The sequence below is a fragment of the Acinonyx jubatus genome, chromosome D1 (genome assembly GCF_027475565.1).
Source record: "Acinonyx jubatus isolate Ajub_Pintada_27869175 chromosome D1, VMU_Ajub_asm_v1.0, whole genome shotgun sequence".
Taxonomy (NCBI): domain Eukaryota; kingdom Metazoa; phylum Chordata; class Mammalia; order Carnivora; family Felidae; genus Acinonyx; species Acinonyx jubatus.
The window spans coordinates 70493585-70507918 of NC_069390.1; the positions used below are offsets into that span (position 1 = coordinate 70493585).

The 14334-nt window shown below is 37.4% G+C and overlaps 1 protein-coding gene across 4 annotated transcripts in view; it reads left to right on the plus strand.

The window, feature by feature from the left end:
- Positions 1 to 1683: 1683 nt before the first annotated feature.
- FOLH1 (folate hydrolase 1) overlaps positions 1684 to 14334 on the plus strand; it is a 68517-nt gene continuing 55866 nt past the window's right edge. For 2 of the 4 annotated variants that reach the window (XM_053203777.1, XM_027040006.2), the window contains exons 1-3: positions 1686 to 1926; positions 4354 to 4462; positions 8478 to 8664. In XM_053203777.1, the coding sequence (XP_053059752.1) occupies positions 1809 to 1926; positions 4354 to 4462; positions 8478 to 8664 (414 nt within the window). In that variant the 5' untranslated portion in view covers positions 1686 to 1808. Of the gene's footprint in view, positions 1927 to 4353; positions 4463 to 8477; positions 8665 to 14334 lie in introns of all 4 variants that reach the window. The other 2 variants (XM_053203778.1, XM_027040007.2) reach the window with 2 other exon arrangements.

A 14334-nucleotide genomic window follows, 5' to 3' on the forward strand; every position in this document is an offset into this window, starting at 1 on the left:
GGACATTTAGGTTGTTTCCACATCCTGGCTATGAACATTGCAGTGCTAATATCTCCTTGATACACTGCTTTCAATTTTGCTGGATTATATGGTAGTTTTTTAAAAATTTTTGAAGAACCTCCATACTATTTTCCATAGTGGCTGCACCATTTTGCATTCCCACCAACAGTGCACAAGAGTTCCAATTATTTAAAACAAAACAAAGATTTTAGCTTTTAGTTTCTAGTTTGATATAAACAGTGTAGTATCTCTCCATTCCATATTCCTCCTCTCTCTCAATAATACGGCATTTTAATTGGATTTTTGGTTTCCTCTCCCATATATTCTGTCAAGAACTTTGAAGACCTTTCTTTAGACACATGCTAACTCAATTCCCTTCAGTTTAGGTCTTAATATTTCTCTCAGAATTCCCATTATAGACCTTCAAAACTGCCACCTTTGCCAAAATTTTTCCCAATCAGCTTCATTCTTACCTTTATATTCCAAACAATTTGCAATAAGTTTTCACTTTACTCCATACAAATCACAATTACCTTGCTTCTTCTCACATAGAAATCACTGACATTCTCTGGTTATTCTGCTATGAATGGAATAAAAAAGCCCTTTCTGCTTCATGTGTCCAGAAGCAGCTTTCTCCTTATTCAAATTCTTTAAGGGCCACTCCTTCTTCTTAAAAGGTTATTCATGACAAAAGTTGTGGTGCTATTTTCCAGAACAAATTTCAGCTTGAATGCAAAGTATTTAATTCTTCTTTAAAAATTTTTTATTTATTTTTAGAGAGAGCATGAGAGCGCACGTGTGAGAGAGAATCCCAAGCAGGCTCTGCACTGTCAGCACAGAGCCCCAGGCCAGGCTTGATCTCACAACCTATGAGACCATGACCTGAGCTGAAATCAAGAGTTTGACACTTAACCAGTTGAGCCACCCAGGCGCCCCTCAATATATTTAATTCTTATGTGAATCAGATACACATAGAAATCTTTGGTATGCTTAGAATAAAAATTGCATTTTCACACCTATTCTTTAAAATATTATAAAGTTACTAAAAACAGTAAAGGATATAATCTATGTATTGATATGAAAATCTTCATTCCTGAGTAAAACAAATAAATTTTAAAAATATAGGCATACAGTATTATATATAAATTCTTACAAAACAAAACGAAAAAGAGCAGAATACCTTTCCCATAGAAGAAAACAGCTTCTTATACTTTAAGAAAAACCACATTTGTAATATTTAAGTAAAAGGCAGGTTTTTTTTTCCTGTTAATTTTTTATTACTAAATAAAACTTGCTTAGTATTTAAAGAAATGTACATAGAAGTATAGGAAATAAGAAACTCAAGTACATCTTTTACCCTCTTCTCTCCCCTCCCTCACTGTTACCACCCTCCAGAGGCAAATACTGTAAACACTTCGGTCCAAACCCTACCCTCACATTTTTCTATGCATACACACAAGATTCTTTAAGAAATACAAAATGCGATGCTGCTCTGCCTTTATCTTTTTAAGGAAGGTTTTAATTACTGTATATAGGCGTACAGAAAAGTTCACAAGTCGTAACTGTTCAGCTTCACGTGGCTGGACTGCGGGTGTTGGCACTTTGCAAAAACTCAGGGAGCTGATTGGCTCGGAGTGAGCTAGCGCTGCTTTGGGGCGGGGAAACCGGAGCCCCGGACCGCTAGCGGAGCCAGCCTGCAGTAGCCCCGAGGCGTTCCCTGGCCCGAGGAGTCCTCCGTCCCGCCGCGAGGCTGCAGCGGGACCACAGCAGAGGCGCAGGTCTGGGGAGGCCCCGCCGCCCGCGCCGAGATGTGGAATCCCCTTCACGAAGCCGACTCGAGCTTTGCGGCTTGGCGCCGCCCGCGCTGGCTGTGCGTCGGGGCGCTGGCGCTGGCCGCCGGCCTCTTGATCGTCGGCTTCCTCTTCGGTACGGGCGGGCTGGACTCGCGCGCGCCGGAGCCTACTGCGCAGCCCCGCGGTTCCCGGGACTCGCGGGCCGCCCGCCGAGCGCGGTCCTGTCCTGTGGCGCGTTCCCCTCCGGGGGGCGGAAAGTGGGGACCGGCCCCCGCGAGTCAGCTGGGGGGGGCGCTGGGTTGGATTCTGGACCGTCACCCCGGGTAAGGAGTGGAGCGCAGAGCCCATGAAACTGGACTTCAGCAGGTCCCACCCGCTCGAGCCCTGTGAGCAATTGGTAAGTCTTAGGACGTACTCCCGCAGGTCAGCGGCGGCAGTTGAACCAGGTCGTCCAGGGAGCTTTGCAGGCAGAGCTTTGCCCGGGCTGCTTCATGTATACAGTAGGTAAATCCGGGCATTGCTGCACGGGACTCTTTTCCGTCCTCATACCGTGGTCCTTGCGAGTTACGTAATTAGGGGAGCACGTGGGAACTGGCTGTTACTGCCAGTGCTCTGAACAGATCTTTGCCTGTAGGTGTTCTGCGGCGTTCTCTGTGTACCGATTCGCAAACTTAGCCCAACTTCCATAAAAACTAGGGGCAGCACAGACCAGCTCAGACTCTTAGATTTTCATTTGGACTCTGTTACTTCTTCGTGGCTTTGAACAGTTCACCATGTCTCTCTTCGCCTCCGTTTTCCAATCTTTATGATGAGGAGAATTTCTGGAATTTATTCGGAATAGCAAATGAAGTAGCACCAGAACCCTCTAGCCCAGTATTGGGGCGTTGGCACTTTTCCTAGTGCCTTCTTGGTGAGGAGATGCTTCTCATTGGACGTTGGTGTACAGGTCTAGCCTAATGTCGTTCACCCCTGCTCTGAATTCTGGATTCTCCTTCCGGGATTAAGAAGACCAGGCATAGACCAGCAACCTTGACTCAATCCAGCACTCTTTTTGGCTTGCTGTGTGACTTCTGGGGTGACTAAGACTTCTGAGCTTCACTCTGCTTATAACTAACGTATGGATGTTAGTAACCACCCCCACCCCCAGGGTTGTTGTGGGGGTTGCATGAGATAGGCGCTCAGTAATTAGGACACAGTTCAAGTTGAGTTTCAATGGTCTCAGCTGTAAAATAGAGTTGCGAAATAGAGTTGGTAAGGCTGGCACAGGGATTAAAAACTGCATTTCATGGTGGCAATCTTATTCTTCCTACTGTTGCCCACAGCACCTTCCGTGTACACTGCTCAGTGGCTAACACCAAATAGGTTCTTTTTTTTTCTTTTTTTTTTTTTAACGTTTATTCATTTTTGAGAGACGGGGGGGGAGGGGCAGAGAGTGAGGCAGACACAATCTGAGGCAGGCTCAGGGCTCTGAGCTGTCAACACAGATCCCCATGCAGGGCTCAAACTCACGAACTGTGAGAACATGACCTGAGCCACAGTTGGACACATAACCGACTGAGCCAGCCAGGCGTCCCCTGAATAGGTTCTTTATTAGGACTTGTTAATTTTTTCCCTAAGATTCTCTGCTCTCCACTCTCCCACAGGCCTCCCACCTCTTCATTTTGTTCATTTTTTTCAGCTCTCAATTCAAGCATTTCATCCCCAATGAATACTTCCCTGATTCCACACTCTAACCCAAGTCCTTTTGTTTTATGTACCGGTGGAATTAAATTTCCATTTGCTGCCAACCATTTATTTCAGTATGTATATATGGGTGTGTGTATGTATGTATATGATTTGTAACTGGAAAGTTCCAAGAAAGCTGGGTGGGTGATTTTGGTAACCATTTTATGACAAGATCATATCATTTTTCCAAATAAACTCTGTAAAGATACCCCATTTCCCTCAGCAGTGGGCATCTTGCAAAGCCATTGGGAAAACTAAACTGTAGTTTCCTTGTAGCTTTCTAAAGTCCAACGTCTCCAGCCTGCTTCAACTGGAAACACAGACTCTCAATACATTTTGTTTGAGTTTGGGAAACAGAACAAATGACAAGTCTGAGTTTCCTTCACTAAAATAATTTATGTACTTGAAATAGATTCATAATTAATTCATTATAAACATTTACTAAGTGCTTATTCTCAGCACAGGGGCAGTCACTGGAAATAGAAGGTTTCAGAAGAAAGTAGGTGGATCTCCTTTTTTCCTTAACCTTTAAGAGATTTTCTTTATCCCCCTTAGTTGAAACATATTTTAGTAGTCCTTTTCTTATAAAACATTCTTTAAAGAATAACAGCAATACTCGTCATTGAAATTGTTTTAAAAAATATGTTGTGACTGATCTGTATTTTCAAAGTGTTTGCATGATTATTTTCCAGTGGAAGTGGGCAAGAGAAATTACACTCCAGAAGACTGGACGTCATTGATAATTTGTGTTTTACATGATAGATACAGTAATGAGGAAAAGTAGGTCCTGTCAATGAGCTCATGTCTCATTCCTATATTTGCATATATTTTACAGGATGGTTTATAAAATCCTCCAGTGAACCTACTAAGATTGTTCCACAGCCTAATGTGAAGAAGGCATTTTTGGATGAATTGAAAGCTGAGAACATCAAGAGGTTCTTATAGTAAGCATATACTTGAGAGTTTATATGGATAATTTGTTGGAAAATTGTTACTCTGTTTGGAAATATTGATCCAATATTTCATATATAGGAGCTGAGTTTTTAAAAGAAGTTTTATTTGTTGAAAATCTTGTATCATATTTCATTTAGAGAGGATTATACTTTAAGCTAAACTGTATCACAAGAGCCATTTTTGAGGAGGACCCAGCAAACTTGTCTGTGAAGGACCAGCCCCTGTCACAACTACTCTGCTCTGCTATTGTAGCAAGAAGCAGCCATTGAAAATACATAAATAAGAATGGCAGTTTCAATAAAACTTTATTTATGGGCACTATAATTTGAATGTCATATAATTTATAGGTCACTATATATATATATATATATATACACACACACACACACATATATATACACATATATGTATATATATATATATACACATATATATATATATACATACACATACACTACCTATTTAAAATATAATAACCATTTTTAGCTTGTGGAGTGTACAGAAACAAGTTAACTGGATCTAGTCAGGGGAACATAGTTTGCTGACTGCCGTTTTAAAAGACATTATGTTCTAGTCAAAAGAATAAATCTGGATTTTGGACTTGGATATACTTGAGTTTAAATTCCATCTTTGCCTATTGACAGTAAAATCGCTAGGGGTGAATACTTAACTTTCCTGAGCTCGCATTTCCACCTCTATAAAGTGGGGACCATGATATTGTTGTGACAAGGATGATTAAAGAGCATATATGTGACAGGGTTTGCAAACTAGCTCCCTAGTTCCTGAAATAGCTATCTGTAGTGTAAAGCAAAAGATGTAAATGAGTAAACTTAAAGAGTATTTGCAAAGCAACTAAAAATAAAACACTTGTGTAGGATGATTGTATGTAATTGATTAGAACACTTAGGTTTTTCAAAGCAGAATACTTGAAGTCCCCATTAGTGATTGAAGGATTCCTTAGTGGATAAAAGTTACGATTTTATATAAAGGGAAGTTATGTATATATACACATATATTTACGTGCACACATATAATAAGCATAAGTGTGCACACATGATCCTACACACATATGTCTGTTTTAATTACAATAGAATTAAAGCCATAAATAAACATTCGCTAGGGCACCTTCCAGGTGTTTGGAAGGGCCATTTCAAGTGAGAGACCCTGAAGCTTAAATTTTGTGGAAATTCCTCCTCTGACTCTTGGACTTACTTCACTATAATTATGTATAATAGATAAAATAAAAGTGGAGGTCCGGTAAAATACAATCTCCTTCCTAGACAGAGCTGCTGTCGCTGCTGCTTCCTTCTTCCTTTCCTAACCTGTGACATAGACTGACCAGCAAAGAAGAAAAATGAATGCTTTAATTTCTCTCTCTGGACCCTGAATAAAATGGAAGCAGTTTCTTAATTATTCCTCCTTGACCCTGACCAAGCTCCTCTGTTTGGAACTCAAGGAGTTTCACCATTAGCACAAAAGAAAGAGATTAAAACTTGATATTTTAGTTGGATCAACAACTTACTTGCAACACACCTCTTAATTGATTAAAATAATAAAAATTAAGAGCTGAAGTTTAATATCAGTTACCTAACTGAGCCACAGATCTTTGGGAAGTAGTGAAGGAACAATATTCTCCCCATATACAGATGAGAAAATGAAGATTTAGCCAGGATTACACAATTTAGTGGCAAAACCTCAAATATACTCCTTGTAGGATTTTATGCCAGTTAATTTATTTATCATTGGAAATGGATTTTTTCCCACTCTTCATTAGGATCTGCTTTGCTCCAAATGAGTGGGTTCTAGCCCTGCTTGTAGCACAGTGTAGTATCCTAGTTGGTAATGACAAAACCGTTCCAAGGAATTTCACTCATAATAGCCAGGTCTGGTAATAATCCATCCTCCTCCCTCCCTCCCTCCCTCCCTCTTTCTTGGTGGTGGGGAGAGCAGGTTCAAGACTCCCCATTGGCAACTGTTCTTTTTTCTTTTTAAAAAACATTTTTTTGTGTGTAAACTCTATCCTCAACATGGGGCTCGAAGTCACGATGCCGATATTGAGTCACATGCTCTACTGATGGAGCCAGCCAGACACCCCATTTCTTAGATGCAGGGACAGAGTTATCACTGTGACTTCAGAAAATATGCATAATCTGCATCCATTTTACTTACGTTACAGTTTGCCATCTGTGTAATGTAGAAAAAAATAGCACCATGCTGGCTCTTTTTCTCTTTTCTCTGCAGGTATACATTGAAGGGATATAGAGACACCTCAGCTGCCTGTTAAGATTCTGTATTTCTGTTACTACATTTTGTAAATACGCATTAGAAACTTTGTGTAAGAGGTTGTATGGGAGCAAGAATGACCTGTGCCCTTCAAGGTCCTTCTACCAGGACTAAGAATCAAATTGACACAAACAGATTAACAGGAGGAAATAAAATTTAATAGCATACACACAGGGATTCCACACAGACATGGAAATTCCAAAGCAGGACAAAATGAGTATACGTGTCACCCTGAACTAAGAAGTGGGCAGGGGTCTGAGACTTCAGGTGAAAGAAATGTGCTTCACAGGGCAATGAGAAAAACAGATGTTTGGTAATAGATGTGTGCCCTGCCTATACAGAGGGATCACTCAGATCAAATTTATCTCTGCTAGTAACCCTTATTCGGGGAAAGACCACCAGTTTCAATTCTCCTGTGTTGTTAAGGGAGGGACAAACTTTCTTTTGAGCCTGTAGGGCCTTGATTGCCTTCAGCTCAGAATAATCTTCATGCCAAAATGGCCCATCTTGGGGCAGCCCACCTTTGGCCCCTAGGGTGTTAAGCCCTTAAACATTTTTTGAATGAGGATTTTAATACCATCTTTGTAAACATAACTTAAATTATTTTAATGGAGTTATAAAAATTAACAAAAACTCCATTTTTTTTTAAAAAATTGGAAGTTATTCTTGGCAGTTGATTTTTCAGTCAAAAATTCAGATACACAGTAAAATTAAGTATTTGTATTAAGTAAAATTAAGTATCATAGCCATGTTGCCTATTTATTAGTGTTTTTTTTTTTAAACTCACTATACGGATAGACATGTGCTAATTTTAGGAAAACCTACATATTCAGAACCAGAAGTTCATGAAGCTCAAGAAGTTCATGATCTAGAAATAAATATCTTTTTATGATACGTGATGCATTGGCATATGGATTTTTTTTCCTTTAAGTGGTTTAAGATGAAAATACAAATGAGCTGAATTTTCAGAGAAACACATTTCCACAAAAGAAAAATTTAAACAAAAAGCACCACTCTATAGATATATTAAACGAGAGATTAGTAAACTCATGACAATATTTTTGGTGGCTAAAATTTTGGCTGCATAGTTTATTAATTAAAGATATTCCTGGTCAGGCTAATTATCATCATTGATTTTTAAGTGTATTACTATGCATGATGAATGGAGTACAAGAGATTCAGTCTGAACTTGTGTAAATATTTTTAGATTATTCCTTAATGAAGATACTTTATACAGGTTGCTAATCAAAAGGTTTCTCACTTGGCTCTAACTTTCAGTCTTTAAAAATAAATGTGATTATCAATCATTCTTGGCACGTCACAGCTTGGTATTTTGTAGGAAAATAATTTTTACCTCCCAAATCTATTTTACACAGTGAAATAAAGAAATAATTCCATAAAAGTTATAAGATGCATGAGTCTTAAGGAAAGATATGATACTTTCGTCATTTACTATGGGGACACGTCCAAAGGATCGCACATAACGATTCTCTACAAAGATCAGTTTCTCCAGTTTTTCCTTGAATGAGTACAAATTACAGAATGAAACCTTCAAAATACACTTTGAGGATCTATTTGATGCAATAATAGTGCTGCTTTGTTTTTTTTTAACGTATCACATTTCAAAGCAATTTTTAGATGCAAAGCTGCCTTACTTGGTTCATTTGGGATGCTGGCTGACTAAACATTAATTTCTAACCACTTTCAATTTTTGTTCACCAGTAATTTTACACGGGTGCCACATTTAGCAGGAACAGAACAGAACTTTCAGCTTGCAAAGCAAATTGAATCCCAGTGGAAAGAATTTGGCCTGGATTCTGTTGAGTTAGCCCATTATGATGTCCTGTTGTCCTATCCAAATAAGACTCATCCCAACTACATCTCAATAATTGATGAAGACGGAAATGAGGTAAAAAAAAAAAAAAAAAGGGAGAGATAAGAAACTACCCTCATCTCTATTTTTTTCAAGTACCTTTTATGAAAGAATGGCCCTATACCATCTCTAATTATTGATAGAAATTAATATTACTGAAACTTGTGAATGTTTTTCATATCTCATTACCAGTATCAGCTGTTTTCCTATGATGTTTGAATTTAATGTGATGTTGGAAAAATTATGAGAAATTAATGCTTGATGACAGTTGTATTTTCTGTTTTTTTAGTATTGCATACTAATATATAGTAATATATTAGTACTTCCAAGCAACTAAAATAAACACATTTTTGATAGGTTCAGACTGTAAAAGAAACTGTGTAAGTTTGGGGCTATCAGGAAACTCAGGACACCTGGTGTACAGTTTGAGTCATTAGGTTTTTACTGGTATTTAATGATATGTCTCCTAGGATCATGTGTTCAGCTCTGTGCCCAGAACTTGGATGTGGCATTTGAAGAAGAGTTTGGATGGCAAGTCTGTAGAAGGATATCTAAAGAATATACAATCTTGTTTGCAAGTTAGGGTACATACTTGAGAAAGAAGAGATAATACAAGTAACTGAGGTATATCTCATCATGATATATATTCAATATGAAGGCTTATAAAATAAAACTCATACCTTTAATCCTATTTAGCATACCTTAGTTTTAAAGCTACTATATCTTAACTAAAATAACCTCTTTTAATCTAGATAGTTTCCTTCAGCCCTTTTGTTAGCAGGGCCTTCTAAATATGTCCAGCTTGATCAGTGAACTGAAAATGTCATGTGATTTAAATATGTATAGATTTAAAAAAATTTCATAATATGTCAATCACCTTCTATCAACTAATGAATCAATCTTTTAATGGCTAATATGCTGTTAGTTTTGTAGCCAGTCATATAATCCCATGCTAAATTTCCTAACATGATTCAAAATTTTCCATATTAGCTACTTTGTAAAATTATACTAGTTAATAGTTTATCTTTTTAAAATATTAATCTCAAAATTTAAAAAGTATTTTTAAAAAAGGTGTGTAGAATATCAGTGTACAGCATATGGTCCCATAACATTTGTTAAATAAGGTGTCATATTTATCTATATATAATCAAGTACTAGGCAGTCTATAAAAGTGTGTTTAGGGAAATTGTTTAATGATAAAATAAAATATTATGTTAAAAAATATATACATATATTTAAACCCTTGTCTTGATCTGTCAAATTTGGGATTATCTATATACAATGAGGAAAATAGCAAACTTGCAGTTCTTTTTTCCTTCTTTGCTTTTATTATTCCATTTCATTATTTGTTTTTGCTGTTATAAGCATTTATTAAATTCTTCAAGCCTGTCACATAACATAAAGGTATCATGTAGAAATTTCATTTCGGAGATTTTCTTGAATGGTGTCAGCTCTCTCATTTGGGTTCCTAGACCAATTTCTACTGAGATGGCGAGTGTTTTCCCCACGCATTCTAAGCAATTCTCAGACACCAGTTGGGTTGTTCTAGAATTCTATTCAATTCTGACACTATTTACCTGGGGATTGTGTCAGATTCCATAGGTAAGAAGTCAGTCTTCTAAAAGTGTCCCCTTCCACACTCATTCAGGATGCCACTTGAAAGCTTGGGTTGTTACTTGTGTTTCTGACCTACCTACTGGCTATAGACTGGAAGTTCCAAAGGCTCCCTCCAACTCAGGGTGCCAAGTGTAAGCAGGTTGTTACCTGTACTTCTGACAGATTGGGAGAAATCAGAGGTTCCCATGATCCCCTCCTCAGGTCTGATCAATTTGCTAGAGTGAATCAACATTTATAAAAACATTTTACATTTTAGATAACTGAGTTAGTACAAAGGACAGTAAATGACATGAAGCAATAGCCAGATGAAGAGATGCATAGAGCACAGTATGTGGGAAAGAGCACAGAGTTTCATGCCTTCTCTAGGAGTGCCAGTCTCCCCACACTCCCATGTGTTCACCAACCCAGAAGCTCTCTGAACCCTGTCCTTTGAGTTTTTATGGGCTTCATTACATAGGTGTAATGAAGGTGTATTACACCTATTACATAGGTGTAATAGCCAAATCTTGGCTATTGGTGGTTGATCCAACTTCCAGGTCCTCTCCCTTCCCTGGTGGGAGGTGGGCAATGGGACGGAAAGTCCCAAGGCTCTAATCACAAAGTTGGTTCTCCTGGCCCACCTGACCCCATCCTTAGGTGGGGTCAAAAGTTACCTCATTAGCCTAACAATAGACCCTTTGTTGCTCTCATCAGGAAATTCCTTTTAGGAGGTTTTAGGAGCTCAGTGCCAGAAAAGGAAAGAGGATCAAATATGTATTTATTGTAAATCACAATATCACACTGCCTAAAGCTTCCTAATTTTTTAAAAGCTATATCATTGGTTCATCTTCCTTTTTATTTTCATCCAAGTACCCCTGAATGAAGAGTCACAGACTTCTCCAAGTGCCTTGCTTCCTCCCTATGTCCCTTTCCTGAAGCAGTTGCTATTCAACCGTTGACACAAAATAAACAAACCTTTTAAAAACTTTTAAAGGAAAAGGAAAAGAGTTTTATTTGAGCCCAAGTTAAGACAGCTGTGCAGGATACACAATCTTGCCAAAAGCAAAAGCAGCATTAGGGGAAAAAAAGAAGAGTATTAATCATATAATAAGAAGGTAGAAGGGCTTTAAATGCTGTATATAAGTAATTAGAAAAAAAACTTAAAGGAAAAAACTGGTTAAAAACATAGTATGTCGGACTAAATAAAATCAGCTGTGTACTATTTTATAAGGAGTGACTTGAATGTAACATCACAGCAAGTTTGAAAGTAACAAAACAAAAAGAAATACCAAGCAAATACTGACTTAAAAAACTTGTCTATCTTGTAGTCAATTTTAGGGCAAAGTCAAAAACCTTATTAAGAGAGAGGGTTACTACATAAGTGTTTCAATTCATTTTTGTCTGTTAAAGAAAAAGATACAACAGGCCCAAAATGGAGTTAATTGTACTAAGCCCCACTTCAGCAAACCAAGATTTAATACCTAACCTAGTACAGTTTCAGCCTCTCCCAGGAATGTAGCCTTTGACTAGTCAATTTGGAATTACCTGGTCAGCACTAATGAGGTAATCCACCTGATTGACCCCTTATGTTCCCCAAAGGACAAAGATCAATAAGAAAAAAAAAATACAAGGAATGCATAAATAAATAGTATAAGGAGTAAAAAAGAGAGGCATATCTCTAGATGTTGCCAAAATTCAAAAAGATAAAAAAGTACTAGGAAGAAGTATGCCAACAATTTATAGCTGAGATGAAATGCAAAATGGAAAAAAACATGAAAATTGACATAAGAATGCACTTTTAAAAATCCAAAGAGTTTTAGAACATTAAAGAAATTAAATCCGTAATTCAAAAATTCCCACAACTCAAAGCATCAAGACCAACTGGTTTTCCTTTAAGTGTGAAAGATTAAAGTGAAAGATCATTTTTGTAAAGATCATTTAAATACAGTACAACACAACTTATTTCAGAGAATATTAAAAATTCAACTCATTTTTAAGGCAAGTATAATCTAGAAATTATAACCCAACAAAGACATTGCAAAAATACTAGCCAAATGTGTAATAAATATATATATAGATAGATAGATAGATAGATAACATAATTATCATTATGAAAAAGAAAAACTTATATACTTATCTCAAAAGACATCCCCCCCCCAAATATTTAACACAATGAAACATATATTCATGACAAAAACTCTTAGTAAACTTGGAAAAGAAGTTAGTTGACATTACCTGATAAAGGTCACTGTAACTACCAAAATTGATGGTGAGACACTGAAAACATCCCCTTCAAGTTAAGCATATCTGTCACCACTTTTCAACATTGTACTTAATTAAGGTCCTGGCCAGTGCAGTGGAACAAAGGGTAATGGGAGACCAGGAGTGAACCTGTGTTGACTAACACAGTGACCTACGTTATACTAACTAGAGCACCAAATATCTGCCTCTCCCGAGGCAATCTAAAATGAAGCCAAATCAACCACTACCCTCCAAAAATCCCCGCATTCTCCATATAGCCCATAATTTTTCCATGAGCCACATAAGGTACAAACTCATCTGAATCATTGGGCAAGATCACAAAAGAAACTGTAGTATAAAGTACAGTACAAATTCATATAGAAACACAGTCATTACATCAGCAAGTCTTTCAGCCAGTGGAGTATTCAAGTTGTTTTCATTCAATTTGCCTTTATGATAATCTCCAGTTTTACAGCATCACCAAATAAGTGAATTTTAGACCACGTTTATGAGTTATTCTAACAAGTAGGAGACACTTTAAAAAATTGTTTTTTTTTTTTTTCAACGTTTATTTATTTTTGGGACAGAGAGAGACAGAGCATGAACAGGGGAGGGGCAGAGAGAGAGGGAGACACAGAATCTGAAGCAGGCTCCAGGCTTTGAGCTGTCGGCACAGAGCCAGATTCAGGGCTCGAACTCACAGACCAGACCGTGAGATCATGACCTGAGCTGGACTCAGATGCTTAACCAACTGAGCCACCCAGGCACCCCTGAGTGGGAGACATTTTTTAAAGTCAAGGAAACAACTTTTTTTGGTGACTTTATCAAAAGGAGATTATATACCAGAGAACATTGTTCTCTTTCCAAAATTCACTAATATAGCCTCAAATTATGTTTTCTGAATATAACCAAAATAATTTTGGTCCACAAATCTCTATTAACCTTTTGTGACATAAAAAAAAAAAAGGCAGTATATAGTTCAGTCTATATCATATGTTATCTCTACACAAAGATAAAATAATGTGTTTATATATTTAAAACATTTCTGGTAGAATCTATAGAACACTGGTCTTATATGTTGCCTGTGGAAGGAGGAACTTGTGTGTGTTGTGCAGGAGAACAAAAATTGACAGTTTACCACACAGCTCTGCTCTGAACAGTCACAATAATTAAGCTACACTGGGAGATGGTGATAGTACAAAACCATTTGCAGGTGGGACAGAAGGACAAAAACAGAGCTGAGCTGTCACAATGTCAATAGAGAACACCTGAATCTGAAACACAGGCAATATAAGCTTGTGATTTAAAGAAATAGAAGTGAATATATAATTCAGCTTATGGTTGTGATAAAATAAAGGGAATTTTCAACTCTTCATGTTTGTAAGCTCTGTCTCTGGGCTCCCAGAGAAGCTATACTTTAACATTTACTAAGATCAAAATGACTCAGCAAAACCTTAAAGTATGGCTCCATTTCTGCCCCAAGCACACAACGTACATCTGCTTTGTTAAAAATAAATAAGTAAATAACCAAAGAGAAGCATTTCAAACATAAGGATTAGAAAAAGAAAGAAACCTCCCTGGTTCCCACTAGATTAAAACTATACAGACTTGCACATACTAAAAATGTAAGATAAAGTCTGTAACTTTCTGGAATGTCCTAGGTCATGATGATTTCTAACTGTTTTTCCCTTTTTTGTGTGTGTGTCTTGGGTGGTTGATCTTATTAGTTTTATTTTTTAGTAGTTTGGAAACTAAAACATCTGATCCCTACTTAATGTCATAATTCAATCAATATTTCTACAATACAAACATCTTAGAATACTTTCACTTTAGTCATGCACTATCAATTTATACCCAGAATTCTAATTC